General features: G+C 52.5%; 10 protein-coding genes across 10 annotated transcripts; 5 read left to right on the forward strand and 5 right to left on the reverse strand.

Moving 5' to 3' along the window:
* Positions 1-3,568: 3,568 nt before the first annotated feature.
* On the reverse strand, positions 3,569-5,519 carry J4E78_009391 (uncharacterized protein; the record flags this gene model as incomplete). Its single annotated transcript, XM_049369982.1, has 6 exons — positions 3,569-3,588; positions 3,638-4,129; positions 4,175-4,492; positions 4,560-4,784; positions 4,834-5,322; positions 5,387-5,519. The coding sequence occupies 6 exons, from the start codon at positions 5,517-5,519 to the stop codon at positions 3,569-3,571; spliced, it is 1,677 nt and encodes a 558-aa protein (XP_049218291.1).
* Positions 5,520-7,788: 2,269 nt separating this feature from the next.
* On the forward strand, positions 7,789-9,468 carry J4E78_009392 (uncharacterized protein; the record flags this gene model as incomplete). Its single annotated transcript, XM_049369983.1, has 3 exons — positions 7,789-7,796; positions 7,932-9,036; positions 9,178-9,468. 3 exons carry the CDS (start codon positions 7,789-7,791, stop codon positions 9,466-9,468), a joined length of 1,404 nt encoding a protein of 467 aa, XP_049218292.1.
* Positions 9,469-9,664: 196 nt separating this feature from the next.
* J4E78_009393 (uncharacterized protein) lies at positions 9,665-10,825 on the reverse strand (the record flags this gene model as incomplete). The annotated part of the gene is made up of 1 exon (XM_049369984.1): positions 9,665-10,825. One exon carries the CDS (start codon positions 10,823-10,825, stop codon positions 9,665-9,667), a length of 1,161 nt encoding a protein of 386 aa, XP_049218293.1.
* Positions 10,826-12,014: 1,189 nt separating this feature from the next.
* Positions 12,015-12,363, forward strand: J4E78_009394 (uncharacterized protein; the record flags this gene model as incomplete). The annotated part of the gene is made up of 2 exons (XM_049369985.1): positions 12,015-12,020; positions 12,085-12,363. 2 exons carry the CDS (start codon positions 12,015-12,017, stop codon positions 12,361-12,363), a joined length of 285 nt encoding a protein of 94 aa, XP_049218294.1.
* A 711-nt stretch (positions 12,364-13,074) lies between these two features.
* On the reverse strand, positions 13,075-15,091 carry J4E78_009395 (uncharacterized protein; the record flags this gene model as incomplete). Its single annotated transcript, XM_049369986.1, has 4 exons — positions 13,075-14,493; positions 14,700-14,931; positions 14,984-15,019; positions 15,075-15,091. The coding sequence occupies 4 exons, from the start codon at positions 15,089-15,091 to the stop codon at positions 13,075-13,077; spliced, it is 1,704 nt and encodes a 567-aa protein (XP_049218295.1).
* A 400-nt stretch (positions 15,092-15,491) lies between these two features.
* Positions 15,492-16,162, forward strand: J4E78_009396 (uncharacterized protein; the record flags this gene model as incomplete). Its single annotated transcript, XM_049369987.1, has 2 exons — positions 15,492-15,661; positions 15,763-16,162. 2 exons carry the CDS (start codon positions 15,492-15,494, stop codon positions 16,160-16,162), a joined length of 570 nt encoding a protein of 189 aa, XP_049218296.1.
* Positions 16,163-17,150: 988 nt separating this feature from the next.
* On the reverse strand, positions 17,151-20,121 carry J4E78_009397 (uncharacterized protein; the record flags this gene model as incomplete). The annotated part of the gene is made up of 2 exons (XM_049369988.1): positions 17,151-19,076; positions 19,432-20,121. 2 exons carry the CDS (start codon positions 20,119-20,121, stop codon positions 17,151-17,153), a joined length of 2,616 nt encoding a protein of 871 aa, XP_049218297.1.
* Positions 20,122-21,757: 1,636 nt separating this feature from the next.
* J4E78_009398 (uncharacterized protein) lies at positions 21,758-23,133 on the forward strand (the record flags this gene model as incomplete). Its single annotated transcript, XM_049369989.1, has 2 exons — positions 21,758-22,690; positions 22,756-23,133. 2 exons carry the CDS (start codon positions 21,758-21,760, stop codon positions 23,131-23,133), a joined length of 1,311 nt encoding a protein of 436 aa, XP_049218298.1.
* Positions 23,134-23,907: 774 nt separating this feature from the next.
* On the forward strand, positions 23,908-25,685 carry J4E78_009399 (uncharacterized protein; the record flags this gene model as incomplete). The annotated part of the gene is made up of 3 exons (XM_049369990.1): positions 23,908-23,967; positions 24,023-25,228; positions 25,359-25,685. 3 exons carry the CDS (start codon positions 23,908-23,910, stop codon positions 25,683-25,685), a joined length of 1,593 nt encoding a protein of 530 aa, XP_049218299.1.
* A 727-nt stretch (positions 25,686-26,412) lies between these two features.
* J4E78_009400 (uncharacterized protein) lies at positions 26,413-27,240 on the reverse strand (the record flags this gene model as incomplete). Its single annotated transcript, XM_049369991.1, has 1 exon — positions 26,413-27,240. The coding sequence occupies one exon, from the start codon at positions 27,238-27,240 to the stop codon at positions 26,413-26,415; it is 828 nt and encodes a 275-aa protein (XP_049218300.1).
* Between the last annotated feature and the right edge of the window lie 651 nt (positions 27,241-27,891).

Here is a 27,891-nt window from a genome sequence, read left to right on the forward strand (position 1 = left end):
GTGAGGTTGCGAGATGACGATCTTCCTGTCTTAGGTAATCTGGCACTTAGCATCCTGGGCTGCTCGCGCGCTCAGCCATCTCTCACACCCTTGCTCAACCTACCTAGGTACTTTACACTTACACGCATCCTACACGCCGATTTCTGCGCACCGTGGTGTACACGCTGCGCGAACAATATGCACCATATCCTACGCGCAACACAACCACCAGAATCCTTATCGCGCATCACGACATTTGAGCATCATCACGACACCATTCGTCTAACCCTGGAATGGGCTGGGTACCCACGCGCAGAACGCCATAATGAAGACATGCATCCTACGAGGATGCTGGAGAAGACTTGCAGCAACATAGCTTGCGGGTGGCGTATCATTGCAGCTTGTACTGGTGAAAGTTAATGTTGCATCGCAGTACAACCTCGGAAGCCTCGGCCCCTCTACTCGTCCTTCGCAGTCCGATGACCCCCAACCACGTAGATCACTTGCGCCTCACGATCCGCAATACATACAAGGAAGAATAGAGGAGCAAGCGTAAGGCTTTCAGAGCACGGCCTGGTGTTGCGTCAATGACTTGCCTGATGCTTCATCGATTGCGCTTGGTTACGAAACGTCGGCATCGTACTGAGAACACATGCAAGTATGTCAAGGGAGTATACACGGTCTGGGACGTGCGACACACGTGTCGTTCAGTCTGTGTTCCTCTTGATTGTGCGTTCAAAGGTTTGTCAGCTTGCTGCGATGACACCAAACCTCCTATGAGCTGTATAAAGCGGTTACAATTACCTAGCAATGGTGGCCTCTTCCTATATTTCTCAGTCGACGTACAATTTCCCTAGTAGGCAACGTTACCCGAAAATCAGACAACAGCGCAGACCTATACATCATGTTAGAAAGTATACAATTATTAACAAATCATAGTGTTTATGTAGCAACACGCGACACAGGTTCGAGAGTTCGTGTGCTGCTGGACGTCGCAGCTCTGCAAAAGCTTTTCATTATTAGTAAACTTGGAAGTGAACGCTGGGTGCACGGTCCCCGGTTGCTTCTGCCTACGAATACCACGAGCTCCTGCCTGCAACTTTACCCACCCACCTGAGCACTACCAGCAATGAACTACGTTGAGAATCCTCAACTGCTACCGAATATGGCCTGCGCACCCAACTTCGCGAGTCTTCCCAACGAACTGAAGATAAGCATCTTCTCTTACATCAGATTAAAAGAGGAACAGGCAGCTGTTTGTCTTGTGAGCCGCGAGTGCAAAGAGATCATGGCGCCCCAATTGTGGTTTTCGCTCGACCTAACACCCACGACGATGTCAACCGCGAAGACAATGGCCCTTTTAGATCCGGACAACCGTATACTTCACCACGTCCGTCGAATTTTAGTTTACCACGGCCCACGAGATTCGCTCCGATGTCACTCTCAGGAGTTCGAGTCTGCGATCCAACTCATCATAACTGCATTACCGAGAGACACTCTACTTTCTTTCTGTACGTCAATGAATTTTGATCCCGGGTTTTTGCTCAACCTACTCCGCCATCAGAGGACACTTGATCGTCTCGAGATACCTACAGGATTATCAGACCGGAACCCAATGATCGATCTCCAAGTTTCTACGCATGCGTCCTGGGTTTCCGCTGCGCTGCGCGAATTGAGGAGGCTACAGGTACACGTTGGCTCGGTGGATTGCGCTCACGAAAACTGTGCATACTTGCTAAGGAACTCTCCGAAGCTTCGTCAACTCAGCATCATGCCCGAAGAACCTCTAGTACTTACTAGAAGTTACCACGAAGCTTCTCTCGGTAGTTCGAAGGGATGCGACGCTTTTGGTGGACCATTTGCAGACGGTGTTGTTGTGCAGCCATTGCAGCTAACACACTTGCAATTACGAGTCGATTTGAAGCTGCCTCGGCCCGAAACTATACTCGCATACATCAATTTCTCTGGACTTCGATCGCTCTCAATCGACGCTTGTGGTCACGTAGGGCCATTTCTTGCAGCGCTTGCGGCCCAGTTTTCTCAAATCTGTAATCTGATCGGGTTAGAGATCGTATTGCGAGGCTTCGAGATCACCCCAGATGAAGACGTTCGACTAATTGAAGATGTGCTAATGTCCTGTTCGAGTCTTCAACGCCTCTGGATAAGCACAGGACGGGCCAGAACGGTGAATACCTCATACATCGTTCGACATGGTAGCACATTACGAGAGCTCGGTCTGAGCTTTAATCCGGAAGGCTCGACATACTATTCTGCACAAGATCTGTCTCTTATCTTGTCATCCGCTCCGTACCTAGAGCAACTAGCTGTACACATATCTCCAATCGAGATGGGCAGTTCACAATCTCTCGGCACGGATTTTACGCTCGCAATACCGAGCTCTTATAATGTACCTAATGCCTTGGAAGCATTCTTGGTAAGTCCTCGAAGCCCAGGATCGGTATCGAACAATCTGATAACCAGCGACAGGCTTGTATTGCGCGCCATCCAACACTCCGAAATTTGCGCATGATTTCGCTGCCGAATATCGACTACGGCCTTTCACCAAACCCTACTTTCCAGAATCGAATTAGCATAACTGACGAACTCGTGCCTAGCGCAGCTATGACCATGCAGTCGCTTGCTACAGCCGTTGTCCGTTTCCTCGACAAGCTTGGCTCGGGTATAACATTGTTCGGGGTTTCCGCCGAGTACATGCCTATAGCCCGACCAAGGAAAGATACCAACGGCCATCTATGGCCCCGGTATTTCTATACCCGCGGTCGTACAATCGATGCAATGGGTGCAGGGAGAGTCGCGGCTGTTCCTCTGCCGGCTGCGGGTCTGCCCGAAGACTCGTGTTTTAGTCGGTCTTATGTGAAATAATCGGGCTTCGAAGCAGTCTGTCCGAGACTACGAAGAGTTGGTTGGATTGGCAGATAGTGCTTGAGATATCATAGTTGTAGGAATGATTTAGATATGCGTTACGCCTGAGGATCTTCGCGGATGCCTCGTTTGCAGGTTAGACATGTTTGGGAAGTCACCTTCGTCTTGGACACTCATGTTCATTGTTTGTAGGTTAGCCAGGGCAAGGCTTCTCGCATGCTTGCAGAGGTCGAGAGATAGATAAGAAGGCGGCACGCGGCTGTTAATCTGGCAAAGCAAGGAGGGCAAGAAGTACGAGGGTGCGATGCCTAAGTAACTAAGATCCTGCGCGTTCAAGACAATAATACGATTAGGTACCTATAGGTGGAAGGCTGGTGTCTAGTGTGTTGGAAATGGACATCTGATTCTTATCCAGCAGAACACCAACGATATACACTCGATCATCCTCTATCATGAGATTTGACTCTATTAGATACCCCTCCCGAGCGCGAAGACCACAAGAATAAATCCCAAGAGTCGTAAACACCTTCAATCCACTGAGACAAGTAGCAGGCGTCCCTCGTAGTCTGACATGGCGAAAACGATATGTCCTGGCGAGACAAACATCCTAATCTTGCATGATGCGGGCGCCTACATCTTCTCCGACGCCAGTGTTTAAGAGTCGGCTGCGCACATGAAGTCTCAAAACCATCGGCGGTCTCCGCGATTAGCAGCCCCAGCGAACATCTGCCAGTATAGTTAGTATAGTGTATGCGTCGTGAGGGCATGAGCTTACGGTTTGCAAACAGCTTGAACGAATCTGCGTTGTTCAGTGCCTTCCTGGAAGACAGCTTAACGGAAGGCCAGTAGTCATAAGCCCAGTCCTTGGTACCAGGGCTATACACCTCTGAAGAATGCGTCATCTCGTGCAGAAGTACAGTGCCCTGATCCTTGGCTGAACATTGCCCTTTCGCTACTGCCGGCAGGTCCCAGTAATCAGCGCAGAACGTGATGCCGAGACCAAGCCGGGCGTAGTATGCAAGATTACCGTTACAATTGCCGATACGGTCATGACAGTAGAGATTCAAGCTTGCACTAGGATTAGCGCATTCTTGCGCTATTGCGGTGTATCGGGCAGAAACCGCATCTTTCGTAGCTTGTGTTCGCGAGTGGAAGAAGGTTTCGAGATGGCGGTGGCCGGCTCGAGCTGCAGCTGCAGCTCCCAATGCTAGCTTTTGACAATTCTTTTGTGCCTCGGCGATTTGATCATTCATGAAAGCTATGAAGCCTGCGTCAGCGTTTGTGCGAGTCTGTGATGGAAAGGAGTACGTACGTCGGCAAAAGTAGGGATCGGCCCAACGTTCGGCTACTGGCTTGTGAGTAGCCGCTTCGGTACCGTTGACAGTGATGCTGAGCTTGTTGGAGGTGTATTCGAGATGGCCAACAAGCTCGGTCGAGTTGGTGTTGGCGTATTGCAGCATGCCGTTCGCGAACACATCAAAGCTTCCGCCGTTGCTGAGATCGTGTAGAGAGGCAGCTTCAATCGTCAACTCTTTCTTGGCTCCAGCTCCAAGAACAAGGAAGTCGTCCGTGGATAGGTTGTCGGTATCAAGGTGAACCCTGCTGATGCCTTCGAAAGGAACCTTGATAGCTGAATGTAGGTCAGTAATAGTTTGTCTTCAGTCGCGTTGGATTTGGTAGGTCTAAGTAGAACTTACAACTGTTGCTAGCGAACATCGAGATGCGCTCGACGGGTAGCTTCTCATCGAAGAGAGTGGCTGTCCTGAGAAGGTTCAAAGCCATATCGCCGTTGTTCGTCACTACGACCTTGACGGCGGAGTTACCCGCGGCAGAGAGCTGAACGCCAATCGCGTGGCAAAGATATTGATCAGGGAAACAGTCCACTACTTGCCCATTTAATGAGTAGGAGTTATAAAGAGCGTCTAGCCGCATAGTTAGCACAGTCTATACGGTGTGGGTACATGAGCTTACCCTGTGCGAACAACACGAAAGAATCTGCATTGTCCAGCGCCGCCTCGGTCGTCTTTACTCGCTCCGTCGTGTTATGGAAGCCATATTCCAAATCGTGCGTGCCAGGATGATATATCACAGGACTGTGCGTTAACTCGTGTAGAATCACGGTGCCCCGGTCCCCGCCTTGACCTGTCGGCTTCGGGTTCACTAGCGGCATGCCATAGAAGGATTGGCAGAACGTCACGCCGAAGTCGTCCTCACTTGTATAGAATGCCACTTCACCGGGCTTACACTGGTCGGGTTCGCAAGAACAGTGGTAACCCAAGCGTGGCTTGGTGCATTCCTTTGCTATTGCGTGGAAACGGGAAGCAACCTTCGCCCTGATGTCTGACGAATCAGAGTGGAAGTAGGCCGGGAACCTGGAGTCTTCATATGCGGCTTTGGCAGCGCGCAATGCTAGTTTCACGCACTGGCCTTGTGCCGTTTGAATCTGTGCGCGCTGGAAATCTAAGAAGCCCAAGTCAGCGTTTGCGCGGATCTATGATGGTATGATGAAGGGAGGAGTACGTACCGCTGCATTGGTCCTCGATATAGCGCTCGGCTACTGGCTTGGGAGCAGCCGCTTCGGTGCCGACTGGCGCGGCATGAATGTAGGTGGCCAAGAAAGCCAGGAAAGCCAGGAGATGAATAATAGACCACTTCATTTTCGAATGGAAAGCTGGTGGAAATGTTTGGAGAAGATTCGGAGTGAACTGTTTAGAGTTCTACTGGTGAAAGCGAGTCGTCTTATAATATTTCCGAATCAGCACATAAATCCTAGCGTAAGCGAGAAATGGATGGGGTTTCTGGTTGAGATTTATGCACATCAGCTGAAGCCAAAGCCCAAACTTACTTGCTCTCATGACGATTATCATTTGGAAATACCGACCAATCTCGTCAGCAATGTATGGATTGCAGGGAACGCAAATGGTTCGTCGCGCGTTGGTTGTTGCAGTACCGTGGAACGGAATTGAGGCTGGGAAGCAATCGAATCGCAATCATGGTGTTAGCACGCGACACGTTGTCAGCGTACGTATCGCCCTTGAGATGAATGACCGGTCCGACCCAGAACCAGACCGCAGTCTGAATCAAAGGCGCATTCTATGGCAAAGCTCGTCACCGAAGCGACCCGCAGACTACCCATGCGATAAGGCTGTGTCGTCTCTACCGAGCAGTTCGATGGGCCCGAGGTAGCGCAGATACGAGGATGAGGTTGAGTCGGTAGAGACCAACGTTGAGAAGTGGAGAAGGCGTGGGTGGATATCTTGTTGAGCGAAAGGGCGAGGGTCGGCGCTTGCCGTGGCGGGCTGATGTATCGAACAACACCTAAAGGTAACAGCAACCCACTCTCCCCCTTCTACCAAGCTTCTCTACCCATTACTTTGTCTGGGAACTGCCACACAGCGCCTTCCTTCGTATTTGGTATTCATCCGTCTCAAGTGCCCGCTACCCCTAGTGGGGCGTATTCCCATCGTTCGCCGGCTGTACCCAACGGGGACCTCGTCAAGGAGAAATCGTCGGTGCCAAAGCCTCCTGCCAAAGTTCTGAGGACGACCGTGAGCTTGGCCATAACGGCAACACTCTATCCCCCTCCAGACATCGGACTGGCAGCTGGACGAAAATACTTTGCTATCGAGCAAGGGTCTCAAGGTTGGTCGCCCTTGATCTTCTCACTCTTATCATAATCCTCTCTGACCTCCCCCAAATGTCGTTCTGCACATCTGCGATGTCCCAGAGGCGACCCAGAAAAGACGAGCCAACCACACTTCCCGCATTTCATATGACTCTGACTCTGACGCGAGGAGATAGTCTACGAAAGAGAGAAGTATCGCATCTCCAACAAACTCTGTGTAGTCTCTCTTTGGACAGCCCCGCCGACGACCACGGTACTGCGGTGATGCACCAGACCAGTAGCACTCTAGCGAACAATTTCAAAGCTATCGCAATTATACCGTATACCAAAGTACCATCTTGATGACCTGCCCGAAGGACTAGACCGCAGTCCGAGTAAATGCGCACTCTCTGTTGATTCCCCCTCTTGATCAACGAGTTAGATCAAAAGGACTGGATGGAGAGGTTCAAACATGAACAAGTACACCATCTGCAATCAAGCTCCGTCGGGTAACCATAAAGGCCAGTGGGTAACTACAAAGGCCAGTACGGAGCGCAAGTCGCGCCTCCCATCCCCTCTTCTAACATCGTCGGCTGGGCGGACTAGTCGTCACTCATGAGTAGCAGGGGAATTCACCCAAGAACCAAACCCGAATAAATATCCACGTTCACTACGAGCCTGTCCGTGTCGCACACAATAATGTCGTCAATCTCCTTCCACCTGTAGAATGGCAGAGAGCACGTTGTGGTTGCGGTAGAATGGGAAGAAAGCAGAGAGCTGCATCCAGCGGGCGCAAAGCTTCATGTTCGTGTTTGCGTTGAACGCAGTATATTATACTTGCGATTTCTCTCAATCGTGAGAATATGTCGTGTGTGTTGCGGGAGTCGTGAGTGGCTCGTTTCGCTCTGCATCATCGCGGTACCATAGAATGAAGTGAACGACAACCAAGAGATGGAATCGCACTATATTTTTCCCGCCTTGTAAGAATGCAGCACGATTAGTACCTGATGAAGGCTTCGAAGCGATACCTAAACCTAAATGGAACAGTCGTATTAGAAGACTACGTTGTCTTGAGTAGCATACGTTTATCAGATTATAATACAGTGTATTCAGCAACGCGATACATGGCAAGTGGAAGCGGCAATCTCTCTGAAGACCACCAGGGTGCAGTATATTCAGGGCACGGCCTAATCAGGACTAGCGTCTCTATAAACGACCCACTCACCCTACTGGAAAGAGCAAGCTCACCTGAACTGATTTACACTCCACCCTATCATCTACACTCGGCGCTTCTATCCTCTCGCGCCGGCAGCTCTGGCGTCATGGCTACGTTTTCGGACCTCCCGACTGAGATGAAGACGGCCGTCTTTGCTTACATCCGTCCAAACCGTCACAGAAGAGCGGTTTGCCTGGTAAGCCGCGAATTCAGAGATGTGATGGGCCCGCTGCTCTGGAAAACTCTCAGGTTGAGAGCAGCTACTACCTTGCCAGGAGACCTGGCTTCTTTGCTGAGCGCAGACAACGGAGTGCTTGCCCACGTGCGCTTCATTGACATCGACACCGAAATGAAGGGAAATGTGGAATTCGACCCAAATTCCGAATTTGGACTTGTCGTCAGACTCATTATCGGCGCTCTCACAAAGAACTGTCTTACGGGTATCAGTATCGGCATCAGGATCAAGATGTCTATCGTGCTCAGTCTTCTGCAAAACCAGCATTCGCTCGAAGTACTTGGGCTTCGAAGTATCATTCCCGATGAAGGCGCCGCTCTCAATATGAGTCTTGCATCACATGGTTCTTGGATTACACCCATACTCGGCGACATCCGGAGGCTCCGAATTCCCCTCTCCGTTCAGGATCCCCACGCATACGAGAATAGCGCCTACCTTCTCAAGAGCACACCAAACCTACGGTCATTATGCCTCAAAGGCGCAAGTAAGGCTGCCTCACTTCTGGACGACTTGCATGAGCACGATGTTTTCGGAGGGCCGTATACTGAGGAGGCAGCTATATCGACTCCACAGCTGCGTACCCTTCACCTACTATGGCTAGAGTTCAGGCCATACCCCGCATCTCTTTTTAAATGCATCAACTTCTCTAATATTCGCATCCTCTATATCACCCAATGCCGCAATACCGAAGCCTTCCTCACTGCTCTCGTCGCAACAGTCCCGCAAGCCACCGCGCTGAGAGAGTTAGAGATATCACTGAGACGTAAGGGGGTACCGCTAGACAGGGACACACGAGCAATTGAGGCCCTGGTGTCTTCCGCTCCCTCACTGGTGAAGGTGTGGTTAGATGTGGGCAGGGGGCGTGCGGTTGACGTATCGTGTTTGAGTGGACAAAGCAAGTCCTTGCGTCAGCTGACTCTGGCGGCTTCATCCAAATTGCAACCACCAGCCCACTACACCGTCTCCGACCTTGCTAAAATACTCGCTCAGGCGCCTGATTTAGAAAAGCTGGCAGTCAACCTCTGTCCGGTCAGTCTTGGTCCTGTACAGTACCTAGCTGCCAAGTTCAAGTTGCCTGCGCAAGCTGGTGAAGAACACGGTGAGCTGACGTCTTATCTGGTATGTATTCACCCCTGGGTAGAGAATCATTGCTCACCAAAGAATTAGGACTGTATCGCGAGACACCGAAGTCTCAAATCACTGCGCATACTCACAGTTCCCTACATCGATTGTGGGATAGTGCCAAATCCAAGTTTCCAGGACCGTGTCACTCTTACGGAAGAATATGTTCACACCTCGCAGGTGATGATGCAAAAATTCGCGAAGGAAGTCTTTCGCTACCTCGCCCAACATGGATCCAAACTCAGAACCTTGGTCGTCTCACCTGACGGTTTGGACGGCATGGAACGGCCTAGCTTCGACGACGATGGCCACCGATGGCCGCGATACTTCTACTCATATGGATCAGTCTGGAGTATACGTGGAGAGCACGTTGTAGCCGTTCCGGTACATATGACGGATGTTGAATTCTGCGATCGCGCCACCAGATAAGCGGTCAAGGACAGATGTCGTTGCCATATAGCCATGCAGATTCAAGGTATGCAAAAAGCTCGGAACGCTGTCAAAGTATCAGCGATACTTGCTGGGGGTGTAGTCTATGGGAGCGATAAGAGACTGGAATGAACTTGATACCTAAGCCGAATTGACCGCATACATGAGACAAGAAGCTCCTCAAACCACAGTACCATCAAACTAAATCCATATTCTCAAACTCCTCCACGAACATACATTGCCTCTCCTGCTTCTCAATCTTTCCCACAAGCTCGTATGCAGTCGCCACGCTGTCATCTGCCAAACCCAGAACTTCCTGCTCCTCCACTTTCATTTCACTGTCATCTGCCAACCCCTGAACTTCCTGTTCCTCCACTTTCATCCCGTTCTCACGCGCCAGACCCAGCACTTCCTGCTCCTCCACTTTCATTCCGTTCTTACGCGCCAACTTCCTCATCTCCTTCTCAAGCTTCTTAATCTCCCTCTCTGCCTTCTCCTTCATCCTCCTCGCCCTCGCCTTCTCCTTCCTCTCCTTCCTCCTCTGGTTGATAGCCTGCCTGGCCTGAACCCTCAGGTCACGACTCAGCTCTCTTCGCGGCAGTACCTTTACATCCTTCAGCGCAGCGCCTAGCCAACCACCCACGAAGTCTTCTCCCGCACCTCCCGTGACGAGTATCCCGTCCAGTCTCACCGGCGGAAAACTAACGCTCCGATCGAGTAACTCAGACGGGTACTCAGCTAAAGCAAGCTTTTTGAACCGCTGCGAGGCGCCGCGCACGCGTTGGTGAGGCTCTATCCTGGGACTCGGAGGAAACCAATGAAACTCCACTTCCACGCTCTTCTCCGCTAGTTGCTTGCTGAAATAGGGTATATCATCTACAAGCCATCTATCCTTGACCAAACCGAACGGATGGCCCATCCTCATACTCTTCAGGATACGTTGCACATCTGAGAAGACGAGCACGCGATCGATATGCTCGGTTATCGTGGGAGATGCGGCGACGCGGAGCGCTTCGCCGATGGATAGTAGGATGGCCTCGTTTGCGCTGGTGTAGTGTGCGACGGTGACTTGGGCGGTCCAGGCAGAAGTTGTGGGTGAGTTGTAACCGACTGCTATAGCGCAGGGTTCGTTGCGCAGGTCACCGCTGACGCTGCTGTTGATCCAGAGGACGAGGGTGCGTTCGGGATGCTGCGTGTGGATTGTGCGCGCAAAGTTCGTGGCTTGGGCTTTGGACTTGATGTGGATTGATGTCGCGTAAGTGTAATTGTCATCGCGTCGAGGCTTTGAAAGGAAGTGGTCGCGGAGAATGGTGTCGGGGATAGCTGCAGGAGCTGGGGATGTCATTTCAGTGTCCATGGCGCGAAAGTGCTGCCAGAAGTCGCTTTACTGAGGTACCAATGGCGGTGACTGACGACAGAGTCTTTGCGGAGGTTGCGAAGATGGTATGTCGGAAGCTCTGGGAAGGCAGTTACTCAAGGTGCTACTCAAGTAGGCTAGTGATAGAAGTGCAAGGCGCCACTCACATTCGAATGAATGGCTGGACCCTGGTTTACAATTCTACTGTGGGTCTACGGTACTCCGAGCAGAACTCATACGTCACCAGCAGCTAACACCAGAGCATTTGCCTTCTATATGAGTTGCGCGAGCCCTGAGTGGCTGGGCAGATTGTTCATTGTGGATCTCCACAGAAACACTAGATAGCAGAGGACCTGGGTAATACCCTTCAATAAACCAAGCACACACGAGTCAAGGACAAGTATTGTTGTGTTCTCGCTGATCTCGTGATGATCCGATTGCAATAACGTTGCGTTGTACTTTGGATGTCAAGAGGAAGTGTAGTATACATTGTGCCAAAAGCCCACCTCGCGCATATTCGATGCGACTTCTAAGCTCCATTGGTATACAGTGAACTTGCATTAAGCAATCCGGTTCACGGTGGGTGTAGGCAATTCCAGCAACACTGCAACACTGCATCTTGCATACCGCTAGCAAATACTTGAACTCTGATTCTATATAACAGCGTGCACAGATCCATGTACACCACATTTATCATTCTGCCATGCACATTTAAAGTTTGTAGTAGCTTACATCACAATGCTGGACAACATCCCGTGGCCTTCGCGCTTCGTGACACAGGGCCATTGCAGTGAACATAACAGCACACCATCATTGTCCTGCTTGCTGCTTTCTTTCTCATTCGCGTTCTTATTACAACTACAGACTTAAACAAGCCCACAAGTAAAGTATAGTCAAGAAGTTCTTATATGTATATATATCTGCTATAGTTGTCCCCAGAGTTTGTCTGCATAAACACTACATCACAAGAGCCTTCAATAGATACTTCTATACTATATTTACAACTTACAAGTCAAACACATCCTCAAGACTCTCCAATACATCTTAGCACACCTCCGCAGGACTGAACCCCCCCACAACCACATCCACATCCCCAACCAATCCCCCACCCCACCCCCCAAACATGTGCCAAATGGTCCTAGAAATCTGTCCCCTCTGCAAGTTCTGCGGTCCCTTGCACAAACCCTACATGAAGGTGAGTTCTGACCGTACGAAGTGCGTGTGAGACATATACTGACTTCGTACCTCTATCTCTGCAGGAAAGACACTGGCACGAACCCTGTGCAGCCGCAGCAACAGCGGGCCCTTGTCGCAACCCCCCCGAAGTGAACAGGCAGGGTAACAATGTATGCCGACGCTGCATCAACCTGGCTAAGGAGAAGAACAAGCAAGATGACAAGAAGAAGAAGGATGACGATAAGAAAAAGGACAAGGATAAGAGGGCGCAAGACAAGGTGGATAAGGCGGCGAGGATGAAGGCTTGGAGTAAGAGTAATAAGGCGGAGAAAGATGCTATTAAGCGCTCTGGTGGGTACTGAGGCGTGAGCGAGTGAAGTGAGGAGGGAGGAGGGAAGGGGATGGATAGGTCTTTGCGGGTTCAAAGACCGTTATGAAGAGAGTATGAGGACTGTGTACAGGCGGGTATCTGGACATCGTGCGCGTATGGGATTAGAAGGGGATATATCTTATGTAATCAAGGAGCGGTAGGGATTGGTTGTTATTCATGGTATTTATTCATTTAGCGATGTTATGGGCGGGGCGAATACCGGTGGTTGTCAGAACTGTTTTGTATAGTAGATTAGTAATGAGACATACATGTTGAGCGATTGTAGTACCTCTCACACTATACCAAGTCCGTGCAACAGGGTAAACCTTCAACGTCAAATAGCACAAACACCGAAACACCAGATGTGAGTCTTCATAATCTTCATTGCATGTCATAGCACGTATGCCTTCAGGCCCAGTCCTGTATACCACACCCCCAAGTATTCCCAGCTTTTGACTCCCGCTTCACATCGCCACGATGGAGATCTACAAATACAAAGCGGAGCAAATCAGACAAGATGCCGCCCCGAAAAACGCAATAGAGTCGTGCCCATAGGGCTAGTGGGGATAAAAAGACACAAAAGACGCTCGCCGTGCTGGAAGCTATGCACAAGACTGCAGAGATGGACGGAAAGGAAATGCTAATAAAGCGCAATGCCTTCGAGGCTGAGGTATGAGTTTGGATTGGCAGGTCCTCCCGCCCACTAAGCGGCAGGCTGGGCACCAAACTCAGCGCCGCCGCGACCTCTGGGTGCGCCACGGCCACGGTAGCCGAAGCCCCGACCGCGTCCGCGTCCACGGCCACGTCCTCGACCACCCCGGTAGCCGTCAACGCTGCCCTGGCCAAAGGTCTCCATGTTCTTCTGGCGCTCCTGGCTCCTGAACTCTTGACCACGGGTAGCAGCCTCTTCTCTGTCCTTCAGCTCGCTCGAGATGTTGTCGAAGAAGGAGCTCTTGTCGTACATGGATCCACCAGGGATGACGACTTCTTCCTTCTCCGTGGAAGCCTCGCCGGCAGGGACTGCTGGGGCATCGCCCATCGGCGATCCAGACGCGATGGCTTCCTTGACCAAGTCCTGCTTGTTGAACTTTGCGTTGGACGACTCAAAGTCAAAGTCGGTTGTGGGCACTTCCATCTTGGGGTGCTGAGGATGAGCACCACCTCGTCCTCCTCTTCCACCCCGACCACGGAACTCTCCTGTTCCTCGTTGACGAGGCTGGTGCTGGCGGCTTTGCTGTTCGCGCATGCCCTGCACCTGCTGTGCCAAGTTGTTCATGGGGTCTGAGACAGGCGGTTGACCCTGCGGTTGACCTGGTGCCTGACCCTTGTTCTGGAGGTTGAGCTTGGCCATGGCCTCAGCGACAGCAGCGGTTGCCAACTGAGTAGCGTTTTGTTGCTGGGCAGCGGTGGGCATTTGCGCAGGAGCAGCAGAGGGGCCGGCACTTTGTTGTGCTTGAGGCGCCGCCTTCGTCGCCCTTGGGCTTGGAATCGGTACAGCGGGAATGATTCGACCACCCTTGGGTCCGCTGGGCGCACCCTTCGCGGGTGGTTGGCCGTTCTGGGGGTGGGGTGGTGCCAACGCAGCCGATACATCTGGCTTCGAGTCGACTGGTGGCGGGGGAGCCTGCTTGCCTGCTGCAGCCGGTGATGCCTTCGCGCCGTTCTTAGGTTGTGGCTTGGATGATGCACCGTCTGCCTCTGCTACCTTCGGTTGCTGGACCTGACCCGGCTTCTCATCCTTACCTGCTTGAGGACCCTGAGGACCCCGTGGGCCTTGTGGAGGTTGGTTCTGGTTCAAGCCGGGAGGGCCAATGGGCATGTTCGGCGAGAAGGGACCAGGTGGTTGCTGGAAGCCATGACCGGGAGGGAACCAGCCAGGAGGCGCTCCGAATGGAGGCGGCGGCATGCCAAACGCGCCTGGTGGACCTCCAGGGAAAGGACCTGGGCCACCAGGACCACCAGGGAAACCACCTGGGGGACCGAATCTGTTTCCATATGCACCAGGGCCGCCAGGGCCACCGAACGGAGGGTATCCGCCAGGCGGGAATTGACCTGGCTGAGGGAAGTTCGGCGGTGGTTGTTGACGACCGGCGAGATCTTGTGGACTGCCCTCTTGCCGCGACTGGGGTTGTTGTACCTGTGGCGCATGCGTCGCGTCAGCTTTGGCTTCGTAAAGTATGTAGCAGAAGCAGGTTGGGTATAAGGATCTCAGAAGGAAGGCAACGGAAAATATCCACACGGTTTTGCGCTCTCGGTGGTTTAAATGATTTACATCCGAAAATTTTACATCATCGAAAAAGAAAAGAAAGGGTGGTTGTGTGGACTTACTCCGATGATGGCTGGGTCCTGCGGCATGGCAGGCTGAGCCTTCTCCTTGACAGGCTCTTCGATGCGCAGATCCTTCACATCGCTGCCCCGGAAGACAATTTGCTCGTATACGACGTCTGACGGCGGGTACTCGTCTTTGCCGCCCTTGCGGCCCTCTGTGCCGAAGGAGCGCACATTGTCTAATGAGACTGTGGAAGCTTCTGAGTTGATCTCGACGAGGGTACCGACATAGCTGGGGGCTGTTAGTCGCGTCGCGCAATGCAATCACGCGATGGAGGACTCACCGGATGTCACTCTTGGAGATGAGAGAAATGCGAGATCTACGCGTCCGACGTCAGCTGGAGCTCCAGCTCGAATTGGAGAGCTGCGACTAACCCGATGAACTCGGACATGGCTGTGTAACGTGGGTATCAAAACGGGTATCGAAGGAATTGAAGCTCAATGAACAAGAAAAGAAGGCGGGAAAGTGGTTGGGAAGGGTGCAAGTGGTTGGTGGAGGAATGAGGGGTGAGAGAAGGTTGGAGAGCTCCGTGGTCGTGGGCTGAAGCTGCAGAAACTTGGCGCACGTTTAGCGAGGCGTAGTCTGGAAGCTTGGAGCCTCGCTCATCCACCTGGCACCTCGGGCTGCCTTTACCCCACACGTACCACCGTTGCAGTCTTCGTCGGGTTGCAACTGCACCCATGCTTTGTCACCCATGAACCTGTGGACTTTAGACCCTTGAGGTCGTGAATTGTATCACCTTTCCAATCTTCACTTTCTCCTAGGGCTCTCAGGTTGCCCAACCCCTCGCTATGAGCGTTACCGACGATGGGCTAAACGACATCTACGAGGCCCTGGATCGCTACAACTGGGACGATGACATCGAGTTCCAGGCCGGTCTGCAGGCCATCATCGGCAGCAACAGCACGCCAGAACAGACGACTGAGCTAGCATTACGGGCGCGGTGTTTCTACTATGCAAGGTACGTTCGGTCCGAGATTTCTACTACTGCATCGATTTCAGCCCAATTGGGACGTGAGAGATGTCTCTGTTTTAAGAACGATGTTTACTAACATCCCACAGAAAGTACAACAAAAGCATCGACTTCAACGCCTACAAAGCCTACCGCAGCGCCCGCAACCGCCCCCCACCCACACCACCAACCCCGCACAACGTCCTCGCCTCCTCCGTAGTAGACGAGATGCTTCCAGCGGGCACCACACCCAACGCATCCACAACCAGCCTCCCCATAACCAGCGACCTCCTTCCAAGCAGCTCGCCATCCGGCATCATGCCCCCACCCACAACCACAGCCGAACCACCAGCCCCCTACCCCACCTCCTTCGCCCACATCGTCGAGCTCATCACAAGCGGAAAGCCCGTGCCGGGTATCAAAGAGATCCCGCCGACCGTACTGGAAGGCCAAGGCACGGAAGCTAGTAAGCCGAAGAGGAAGAAGCCGTGGGAGAAGGATGGGGCGTGATGGCCCCTCTCCTATCAAATATATATTCCAATGTCGAGTAACAAGTAGAAAGTACGGCGCCGTCGTTGTCAAAAGGGAGATAGCGTCGTTCCATGTATGCCCTCACCGCCTGCTTGGTTATCGGATAGTAGTTTGACATGATGAAGTTTCGCAACCGCTCTAGGCAAGTGTCCAGATACTTGCCCAGAGCGGTTGCGAAACTTGATCATGTCAACCCAATCTGCCCATTCAATATCTTATACAGAACTACCATCCGATGACCAAGCAAGCTGTTTGTACATTCGAATCGCCAATCCGATATAGGTTTCGTACAGGAGAAGGCATACATGGAATGGTTCTAGGGAAGCGTGTAGCGCTGTAGCTACCCATGACAGCAAGAATGTTCCCCCTTACCCTGGAATGTACGTATCAAACATCCAGTACCAAGTAGAGAGTGTGGCTTCGTCGTTACAAAGGCAGGTAGATAGATTCTGTATATGCGTCTTCCCTTTGTGGCTTATGCTGTCCAATTCGCCAATATACAAAGCGAAGTATAGTGAGGACTTGGATAGCAAAAGACACAAAGGGAAGAGGCATACATGGAATAGTTATAGCTACCGAAAATCAAGAGACGACACACATGCAGACATAATTTAGCTGCGCGCCATGGGATTGTGTGATCAAGATACAACGATACTATGCATATAATCCAAAGACAACCTACACGCTATGCTACCTACATCCAAGATTTTCCCCTCCATATATCCATTCACACCCCTCCCCCATCATCCCCTTTCCCAACCAAATCCCATTCCCATTTCCATCCCCAATCCCAATCCCAAGAGTAAGAATACCAAACAGCAAACTGGGGTATATAGCAGATCCAACCTCCCAACCTTACCCAATCCAACCTTCCCATCCAATATACGCCCAATATACACAAACATTAAAAAAACATCAACGTCAATCCACCGTAGATTTTTCCCGCTTGAAACGAAATGTCCTCCTCTTATAGCACAGCCTCAAGAATGCGATCTTTGAGACTCTTGACCTCCTCTTCCCTCTCCCATAACCGTCGCTGCATATCTAGAAATTTGGCTTTCCAGGCCGCGGGCGTCATCTGACTTGCCCCAGCACCCTCCCTGTCTAATGCGGCTTCGCCATCTCCTCTTCGTTCTGCACTCGCATCTTCAGTGTTCTCATTCCGTATTTCAAGACCCTTGGCAACCCATTCTCCGGTCAACCCGCCAAAGTTCACAGCGAAGAAGACGTCAAAGGTTTCTTTGATACGACTACCGCCTGAGTTGCCAGGGTGAGACCTTAGATTGTCTCCAGTGGTATCCCCATCGTCTTCGTCGTCGTCGATAGGACTTTCATAGCCATCACCTCCGATACGGAAACGTACGCATTCGACGCGACGGACGCCGCCTGTGGGTCCGCCAATACCGATGCCGACTGCGCTTGTGAGACCCAGGCAGCTGCTGATTGCTATGCCGAGGGTTTGGTCGGACATGACTTTCGCGGGGGAGGAAGGTAGTCCGGACGTTGGCTTTGAGTAGAGTGGTTGGAGGATAGCAGTGGCCAGGGTTTTTGCTTCGTTGCCTCTTAAGCGCTTCCGGCGGCCGGTTAGCGGGGCACGGATGAGCTCGGCGGCTAGGGCGCGGTTGAGTGTTTCGAGAGGGATTGATGGGAGAGATGGAGAGGAAGTTGAGAGGTCTGGCGAGGTTTGCGAACGGATTGAGGGAGGTGGTCGATGCTGGGCGGGTGTTTCGGATGGCGTGAGCGCGCGGTGGTAGGTCTGATGTGTTGGCCTGTTGTCTTGTTTTTGGTACATGCTTTGTTGCTCGTAGACATGTGCGGGCGACACGTGTGTTGAGGCGGCGCTTATTGGGGAAGGCCCTAGTGCCGTGCCTGGGGAGTCGTTTTGTTCTCCGTTGACGAGTACTGTTGGTGTGACTAATCGCACTACTGGGTTGCCGACGTTTGGAGGGACCTGGAGACTCAGTCGTTGCTTCTGCGGCGCACCACCCATGAGCTGGCCTTCCATCTTGGAAGGCGATATGGCAGACGCTGGTGTTGGCGGAAAGCGGAAGGAGTTCTCGGGTGCTGGAGGGTCAGAGTGCGCCCGCTCAACTATCGGTGTCAGATTGCCTGGGGTACGGTCGATGGGTGGTCCTTCTTTGGTCTTCGGGTTGGCCGGAAAGGTGTTATACGGCCCATCTCGAAACGATCGATTGCTCGGCGGCCGGCCACGAAGCTTGCCGGTAGACGAGGTGTTGTTGGTCGACCATGCCGACGATACAGCGGGGCCATGACGCCGGCGAGAGCGTGATCTCGCACTGGAAGGCGTGACAGCCGATTGAGGCTCATCGAAGAAGGGGTATGCGGATTGTGGTGTTACCGCGGAAAGTGGATGAGGGGTTTGAGGCGTGTCGTGAGGATTCAGTCGCCATCGTATGTGTTGTCCAGACATTGGCGAATCGGTATATGGTGTCAGGCTCTGGCCTAAACGACTTGGTGCTGAAGCTGCTGTTAAAGCCGAAGAGGGTGTGACGGTTGAGACTGCAGTCCACGCTTCTTGAGGTGTGAGGAAGCCTCCGTGCATGTTGTGAGGATGGGCGCTAGTGGGGTACGCTGATTGGGGCTGCAGCACGTTGCCAAACGGTATTGACGTATCCAACTGCGGGCGCTTACGAGCCGGTGTGCCTTCGTCAAAGTCGATGTCGTCCTCTCCGTCATCAGCTTTCCGCCGCCCGCGCTTCGGTTTGAACTTGGGATCGAGAGCGCGGATAGCCAGATCTTCCTCCAAAGGTACGCCATCCCGCCCGTCAGCTGGAAAGGGGTTGTGAGGAGGAGGTATTTGCAGGAAGTAGGGGTGCTGCTTGCCCAGCAGATACTCGAAGAAGGCGTCGATGTGCATGGCGCGCATCCATCGCTGTGATGATTAGCAAAGGTCGGAATGATGTATGGAATAGCAAGTGAGTGGGGGCCAGGTCGGAATGCGCTGCCCCTCTGACCTGCAGAGGCCACATCTTTGACCAAGTCGTGAGGAACAGTACATCTCAGATATCTCACATAGTGAGTGGCTCGGTTCGCACACTGCGCCGGATACCAAGTAGGTGGTTCGGATCACAATGAGGCGTTTGAGGCTGAAGTCGACTGCGCCGCACGACCCGGATGACATGCATGAGACGTTGTTGGAGCCCACTGGGCCAGAACTCGGAAAACGTGTAGAAAATGACTCGGCGATTGCCGGATATAAGAACTGTGAATGAATGTGAGGCTCTTACCTTTAGTCTGACTGAGTACTGCTGCACCTTCTGCGTGCTCTGTCCCTCGTCCGTGTTCGGCGGCTTGACGCCCAGATCCAGCGCCAGTTGTGTCCATGTCTTGATTTCTTTGGCGTCCAGCTTGCGTATCAGCTCGAACAGGGTCCATGTGTTGAATGCGTTGCCGTCGCTCTTGGGCGGCGTCCGGAACAGCTTGACGAGTTCGCTCGTGTCGATGGTGGTGGGGAAGTTGGGGTTGCAGTAGAGGATAAAGGTCGCGTAGGCGTCGTCGATGGTGTCGTCGGCTACATTGCGCGAGGGCGTGTCGCGGTCGGCGGGCTCGTAGTGGGCAGATGGCTGGCGCGGCTGGCTGGTGGGCGATATGGCAGTGAAGCGCGGCGAGGCATGCGCAGACGCCGGGGGAGTCTGCGAGCTGCGCATGTCGGCGTAGAAGCCGTGGGCGAGGTTATGGGCATTGTCTGGCTGAAGTAGGTGACTGGACTGGGGAATGGGCGTGTGCACATTGCGGCTGGCACCTGTGCTCTGCTCCAGTCCCGGATCAATTGCTGCTACACCACCGCCGCCTGGGTGCCGGAAGGGCGAGTAGGCCGGCCCGCTGCCAGGCCCCGCGTGTTCGTAGTGCTGGTGGGCGTTGGCTGTCAGGTGCAGGCTGTGCTCCGTCTCTCCCTCGTCGCCAAAGTCGACCTGCATGGTTCTCCACAGTGTAACGCGCTCTGCTGCTTCCTCGGCCCGTCAGCAGTCCATGAGGGCGTCGAGATGATTCGCGGCCGCGCTAATGCCAATAGCAGGCCATGGATATAGAGCCAGTCCCGAGGTTTGCTTCTTCTGGCCCCAAGGGGAGTCCTACGCAGCGCCTGCTGTCGCAGCGGAGCCGGCGAGTGCAGCGCGAAGAGGTCCAACGATAGGATGCGATGCGCCCAGCGCCGTCGCTCGGTCAGGGCAGTCGCGAGAGGGCGATTACGTCGTTTGCCGTGGCAGCGCGCTATGGAGTCGCGTCGTCGAGGGTCCAGCGGGTGGTAATTTGCGGTCGTTCAGGTGCTATGGCGGGTCGTGCCTGCCTGCTTCGGGGCATTTTGGTCAGTTATGCCAGCTGAGCGGTACCCCAGCATCGTCCGTCTATTCTTAGATCAGCCGACGCACCATTGCTCACCACCCCCATGTCGCTGCACCATCCGAACCCCTACCACCGCCGCTCTGCACGCTGACTGGCTGCCTATTTACGCTCTACACTGAATATGCGACAATGCCTATCGAGTGGCAACCATCCCAAGCCCTTTTGGTCGTACCTGCGATTGTAACTGGTGTGCCCCGGCCGAACCTCGCTCTTGGATTATTGCCACTACACCGACTACGACCTTTCTGGGGCGAATACTCGTGTCGCGCCGCGTCGAGTCCAAGACAGTATCATGGTGCGAACAAGATCAAGATAGGGCAGATACCCAGCAATGCGTCATTAGCGCACTACAAGCTAGAAACCACCTCAGGGTAGCAAAACCCTCCCCAGTTTTTCGAATGTCTGTCCTCAAAAGCAGTCAGCTTTAGCACAATCCTCAATGGTCTCCATCAAGCCGAATCTTCCTATTGACTAAACACGGTTCTAGGATGCTCATCACCTCGTGAAGAAACCTTGAGACGGTCAGAATCTCCTCTGGAGTGTCTACACCGGTCGAATTCTCCAAGCGTACTTCCGAACTCCGTCACCGTATTCAGCCACACTGTATCTCTAACGATATTCAGTACCCTGCATGCGTCGTCATCGAATGTGGCGCATACCTCGTGAGTCGAGTGATGCAGTCAGATATTCTTCGGTTCAGTGAATGGAAGGCAGCAAGCAGGTCTGTGAAACCAGGACCATGACCGTTTTAACAGTGACTCCTGCGCACTGCGCATTGACACCGGTGACCACACTTATGAATGTTCTTCCAGTTCCACTACCAACTTCCACCCACACGAGATACTCTCGACTCAACTCCACGCAGCTTTCGCCAAGATGAGTTTCTCCGCTCTTCCAACAGAGCTGCTCAGCATGATCTTTGATGAGATCCGAAGAAAAGAGGATATGCAAGCCGTTTCTCTCGTTTGCCACAAATGGCGCGTTAATCTTGCGCCGCTGATGTGGTACACGTTGAACACCGATCTTCTGCTAAGCAAATCTCAGTCCATGAAAGCACTTGTCAATTCGCAGAGCTTGATACTCCCTCATATCCGACGGATTATCATAGCAACACCCCGACGAGTCGCGGGCGATTCGTTTGAAATGAACCAAATCGAGCACAAATTACGTCTACTGTTAACGTCCCTACCTCGCGACCGAATCACGCACTTCATGGCCACCAGGTTGAGACCCAGCCGTCATACCATCCATATGCTCCTCAAATCCCAGCGGAAGCTCAAAGAATTGAACTTCCGCATCAGGCCCGACGAGGCCTTCACGGGCAAGGGGCCACTTTCTCTCCACACAGCTGGTCCTTCGATGGAGCCTCCCCTGAAAGACCTCACTGGACTAGCTGTATATGTTCATTGCCATCCGAAGGTTGCGAAAAACTCTTTTGAGTACTACCGCAAACTTCTCACATACGTTCCCAAGCTGCAGACCCTGTCCATAGTGGGCACGCTCTTTGACGATCGTCCACTCGACCGGTTGGACATGCAACACGTCCTACAGCATGACATAAAAGAGCCGATTCTGACAAGTCTCACTACCCTCCGTCTGAAGCTTATCGACCTTGGAATGAGCCACAAGGCGATTTTCAGGAACATGAACTTTGCTAACCTTCGCACATTGTCACTGATTGGCTGCAATGACATGGCCCCCTTCTTAGATAACCTCCTGGTACAACGCGCCAACAGTGACGGCAGGTATCTTTCCCATCTTTCCGATCTGGAGATCTTCTTCCCTCTCCATTCACCCCATCCCTACAGCGACATCCAGGCTGTCCAACACTTCCTCGAGACTGGTCCCAAGCTTGACAAGCTCACCTTGGACGTGTCGCGCCATGCCTTGATAAACAAAGACGCTATCATCGCTCAGTCTAAGCTTAAGTCACTCGAACTGGGTACCGGTGAGGAGAGGGGAGGGCGCTCATTTGCCGTGGAAGACGTCAAAGCGATTCTAAACGCTTGCACAGAGCTCGCAGACGTCGCCATTAATCTCCCTGACGTGAGCCTAGGACCCCTTATCGATCTAGCTCATGACTTCAGACTGGGAAGACCCCAAAACTGTCTCACACATGTAGAGACCGAGTTCGAAGCCATGCTCGTAAGTCACAGAATCACTCACTCAATATCCGTGTCCATACATCCAGCTAACAATAACCTTATCAGGCCGTACTCGCCCAGCACACCCCGCTTCACACCCTCCGCATGTTGAACCTCCCAAATTTCGGAGAGATCGAGATAGCACACAACCCCGACTCACTCAGCGCCTCAGAACACCGATTAGCCCGCGTCCTGTACCAGAATTTCGCAACGGAGATCATGCGCTTCATGGCGAAATGCGGTACCGCACCCTTATTCTTCGACACCCGGCCTAGCATCACTTATCAAATATTCGATGAGTGCCTATGGCCTGCATATTTGTTCAACAAAGGTTATGTGTGCGATGCGAGAGGAAAGAGGGAGTTGATGGCGGTGCATACAGATAGATATCCGCAGGATGATAAAGAGTCGCTTGTGATGCGTATGGCGGGGTCGAGTATTTGATGGAACGCTGTAGTTAGTGGCGAATACTAGGGATGTTGAAGATGCGTTCGGTGTGGGAGTTGAGTATGTAGGCAGCTGAGGGTTGCATGGGAAGGCGCGACTGCGAGCGGGCAAGCCTCGGGTTGTTGCTACTACTTCGAATGCGTCTATACCCGCCCTAATGTATCGCGGTATCTATGCATACAGGCTGGCGCTCTTCAGTGAAGTGGGATTATGGTTGGTGATACTCTGGGTGTGTGTCTTTGCTTTTGGACTGCTCGAACTTCGAAGGTCGCCAGGTTGCCGCGACGTCACGTGATAGTATGGCACACCGTCCCGAGGTCCTCAGGGCCGGAGCGACAGCCTCTGAGCTAGATTGATGATGTTTCCAACTGTTGCCTTCATACTTGACTTGGATTCCTACAAGATGCGCGTCGTGCTTACTCGCTCTTGCCTCCCACTACGTTGCCGCGTTGGCGCTCTGGCCCCGTCCTTCTCACTTCCTGATCTACACACTTGCGACCCCGATTCGACCTTGCACTTTCATCCCATCATTTCACTGTAGTTGGTGTCGCAGTTGCAACGCCCTCATGACACCCGCATACTATGCAAGCTCCAGGGAACGTTCGACGATGAGCAGTTCTCCCTGCTTGAATCCTTCTGTTGGTGGGGCAACACATTGACGCGTCGTCGCACGAGCCATGTTCATGCTGAGCCGTCAACCCGCGACGCGCAAACTTCCCCCCTTTCACTACCTAGCTTCGTAGCAATCCGCGCTCACGATTCCACACCACTATGGCGAGCGCAACGTTCTCCGATCTGCCGACTGAGCTGATTGTCAATGTTTTCGCTTTCGTAAGTTTCGGGCATTACCGCTCTGCTAGCCAGAAAGCGCTAATACATCTATTAGATCCGGCAAAAGAAAGATCAAGGCATCGTGTGTCTCGTCAGCCGCTCATGGCGGGAGCTTATGGCCCCTATCTTGTGGGAAAAGCTTGAATTCAACTTGGGTGATCACCAAGGCTCTTCCCCTGGCCGCTCTTTGACGACGTTATTAGATCCTAACTCTGGGATCCTCCCACATGTACGGAATCTATGCTTTGCGGACTTTACGGATGAGGATGCGGAAAACCGTCTCGAGTCGTTGATCTTGGCACTTCCACGCGATAAACTCCGCATTTTCCAGGCCTATGGCGACATGCAGCATGAGGTTTTCTTGCAATTGTTGCGATCGCAGACCAAGCTCGAGAAATTCTATGCAGTAACTCCATTTACCTGCCTTGGCTCGACGAGTGACTATCATTATGCTTCCCGGGAATACCGCGCGTGGGTTGCATCGCTGACGCCTGAACTGAAGGAGATTAGTCTTCTTCTAGAGCGCGAAGAGGAAGACGAGGAAGAAGAGGTCGAGAAGAACCACCGGAATCTGCAGAGCTTTATCGACCTCTACCCTAGTCTCGAAAGGCTGAACTTGTCAGCCGATTGTGACCCTCCGATCTCATTACAAGAACTGCTCTCGCTATCGCCGGAGAGTCGCCTATTCTCCAATCTGACATCGATCAAAATGGAGGCAATGAGCTTGGTACCGGATGCTTTATATCAGTTCTCCCACAACTTCGACGTTACAAGTTTAGAGAAGTTGCATCTCAAGGACTGCAGCTCGATGTCGCTGTTCTTCGACAGTCTCTCAGAATCGTACATTGAGACACCCGGTAAATTAAGGGAGTTGTGCATCCGCCTAGATAACGGTGTTGAAGACGAAGTGCAGGTCGAGACCACAACATCCATTGAAAACTTCCTCAAAGTCTGCTGCGCTAGACTTGAGAATCTCGAACTACACCTCTCCAACGGCAAACTTGTCGACAAAAGTTGTCTTCTGCCTCACGCTGAAACGCTTCGTAACGTCATTATCGAAAAATCCCAATACGGAATTCCGGATTCTCAGTCGCACTACTACTCGGGAGACGAAGTAGGGGTAATTTTGAGGGCGTGCACAAAGCTCAGAGGACTGGCCATCAATCTGCCACCTATCGATCTCGGACATATCACAGAGCTCGGGAACGAATTTCAATTCAAAGCAAGTGAGCGGGATTGTGCCGCTTTCAAAGATGTACTAGTAAGTAATGTCCTTTTTGTATTGGTATCTTTATTGATTGGCATCGTAGGAACAATGTGCCGCACATCCCAGTCTTCATACCATGGAAATACTGAGCGAGCCTGATATCACATTTTCTTATGATTCGGAGACATTTGAAGAGACGCCTTTGATGGAGGAACGCAGCTTCCGTGCGTCGTGCGAGGCTGCCATGAAACACTACGGCGATCAGATCTTCAGTCACATGTCGCAGTATGGTACAGTCCCGAGACTCCTCCTAGTCGAATCCTTTGACACAGATGATTTTGAAGAAGGTATGCCGATGGAAGATTGTTATTTCTGGCCTTGGTATATCCACACGCGCGGAAATGTTCGAGATAATTCGGGCAGCAATCTAGTAGGTGCAGCGCGCGTTGAGATGGAGAAGATATCGAGGAACTACCCTGGCGACTTCATCCTCAGGCGCTTCTCTAGCTAATGTCTATCGTGGGGTTAAAACTGTATTGTAACTCGTAGTATGCAAATCAAGAGGGTAAAGTATGCTTCAGCGTGCACTATGTCGGAGTAAAACCCAGTATGCGCTCTATCGTAAGAAGGATGAAGGACCCTGTTCACTTCAACAAGTCTCGGCAGCACGCCAACACGGCAAGAGCTGCGCGTTCTTCCTACCTTTCTCGCGACACACCTTTCTCTCTTCTCATCGACGCTGCTGCTACCTGAGATCTCTCTGCACCTGCCCCCGATAACTTTCCACATCCAGCCATGACGCACAGAAACCTTACTGATTTACAGCTCGAATTGGTCGGCAATGTTTCCGCCTTGGTACGTTGCATTTCGAAAAGGATTCTGGGTATCAGGGATGTGCTGACAAGAGCATGCAGGTGTGACAGAAGACCGACCAAGGCGTCGTGAGGCTCGTCAACCGCCTCACAGCAAGATCCCGGCCGTGAACACCAGTTACGCCCAGCCAGTATCCCAGAAATGGGTTCCAATCTTCTTTCCTAGCGAAAATATTGAATAGCAAAGGCGAATCGACGGCAGAGGCTCGTTCTATGAGGCACTCGAAGACTTCATGCTCATTGATTTCGGTCATAAATCTCGACGTCGCACCGTGTTGTGTTGAGAGCAGCTGGATCTCCGGACGAAGTGCGCGGACAATCTTGGCTTGCACAGTCCTTTCACCCTTCCATACTAACGCCAAATATCTAGCGAACGTGAGTATCGTCTAGCGCTTCTGTCGCCGCCTGTACGACATCCCCGTCCTCTTCATCGCTATACACCTCAAGCGCCGCTTGAAATGCCTCTCGGTCCCAGTCCCGTCCTTGCCCGTCTGCCGGCCACCCAGCTATTTTCATTTTGCGCACAAGCGACTTGAACTCGTCGTCCGCGTCATCAGGCTCCCAGTACATCGGTACCGCCTCGATAATATCCGTCTGGAGACCGATCCAGCGGAGCTCGCCGAATCGTTGTTTGCAGAGCGCAAAAAAATCCCGTGGGCGATAGACGTTGAAGCCCTGCCGCCAACGCTCGGTTTCGTTTTCGGCGTAGCGCTCCTGCACCACGGCATTGAGCTCTGGCGCTGGCTCGTCGGGCAGGCCGCAAGGTTCTCCCCAGTAGACGTTTCCATCGGCCGTGTTGATGACGAGATTGTAGCCATTACGCCCGTTGCTGTTACCGAAAGAGATACATGATGGCGGTAAGGGATCGCCTATAGGTTCAACGTAGTATTCGAGATCGCCGTCGCGGATTCGTTTCTGCATCGCATCGCTGCGGTAATCCTGGATGCGAGTGTTCTTCATGATGACGTGCTTTCCGTAGGCTTTGTCTGGCTCAACAAAGTCTACAAAAGGCATGTGGCGGAGCAAGTCGATGACTGCATCAGTCTTGTTTAGGTTGGCCATGGTGGATTGTGTGATTGATGGCCAGCCATCCTTAGGAGCTTCGACTACGACTGAGTCATCCCAGAATACTCGGTTGCAGAACTCGTAGTAGTCTGTCAGAAGCGTGATGAATTCGACTTGATCAGAGGGCATGGTAGCACGTCAACCTAGAAAAACACCCAACACCCCCGTGGCCTGGATCCTACGTTGATGTTAGGTCACATACTTTGCAAGGTCTAACTTAACGTAGTCTGCAGACCTATTCAGTCTTTTTCTGATATTAGCTGCTAGGAGAAAGTGGAAAAGAACACTAATTCAACGTGGTGGGGCATGGGCAGGTGGATTATCTATGCTGACGGTTAAATAGGGCCTTCAAACGTCATCAAGCGCCGCCGCCGACAACGTACCCTGTTTCTGAGAACAACTGGACCAACTTCACTACTGCTCTAAAAGAGCTCACGAACGCCTCTTCGCTCGAAGAACCTCCATTTCCCCAAAGCGCAATATATATGTACGCGTATTAACACTCAGCAGATGCGACGGAGATAGTGCAAGTGCACGTTCGGAACATCTTCGTCGAATACCCGGCGCTCTTGAACCAGATTCTCGCCCTGGCGACACCACAATGCAGCTCAGAGCGGAAGAAGCAACGAGTTTCTATGGTTACGAGGCCAGTGGTTCTTGCGATTAACGACACGAACGCTTCGCGATGGTGTTCCTTGGGAGAGGCTCACCCGCTACTACAAGAACTTGGGCTCGAGGAAGAGATTGAAGCACGACTCGACTTATCCAGCCCGTACCACA

Source organism: Alternaria triticimaculans (genome assembly GCF_023758025.1).
Source record: "Alternaria triticimaculans strain BMP 0046 chromosome Unknown scaffold_20, whole genome shotgun sequence".
Lineage (NCBI taxonomy): Eukaryota > Fungi > Ascomycota > Dothideomycetes > Pleosporales > Pleosporaceae > Alternaria > Alternaria triticimaculans.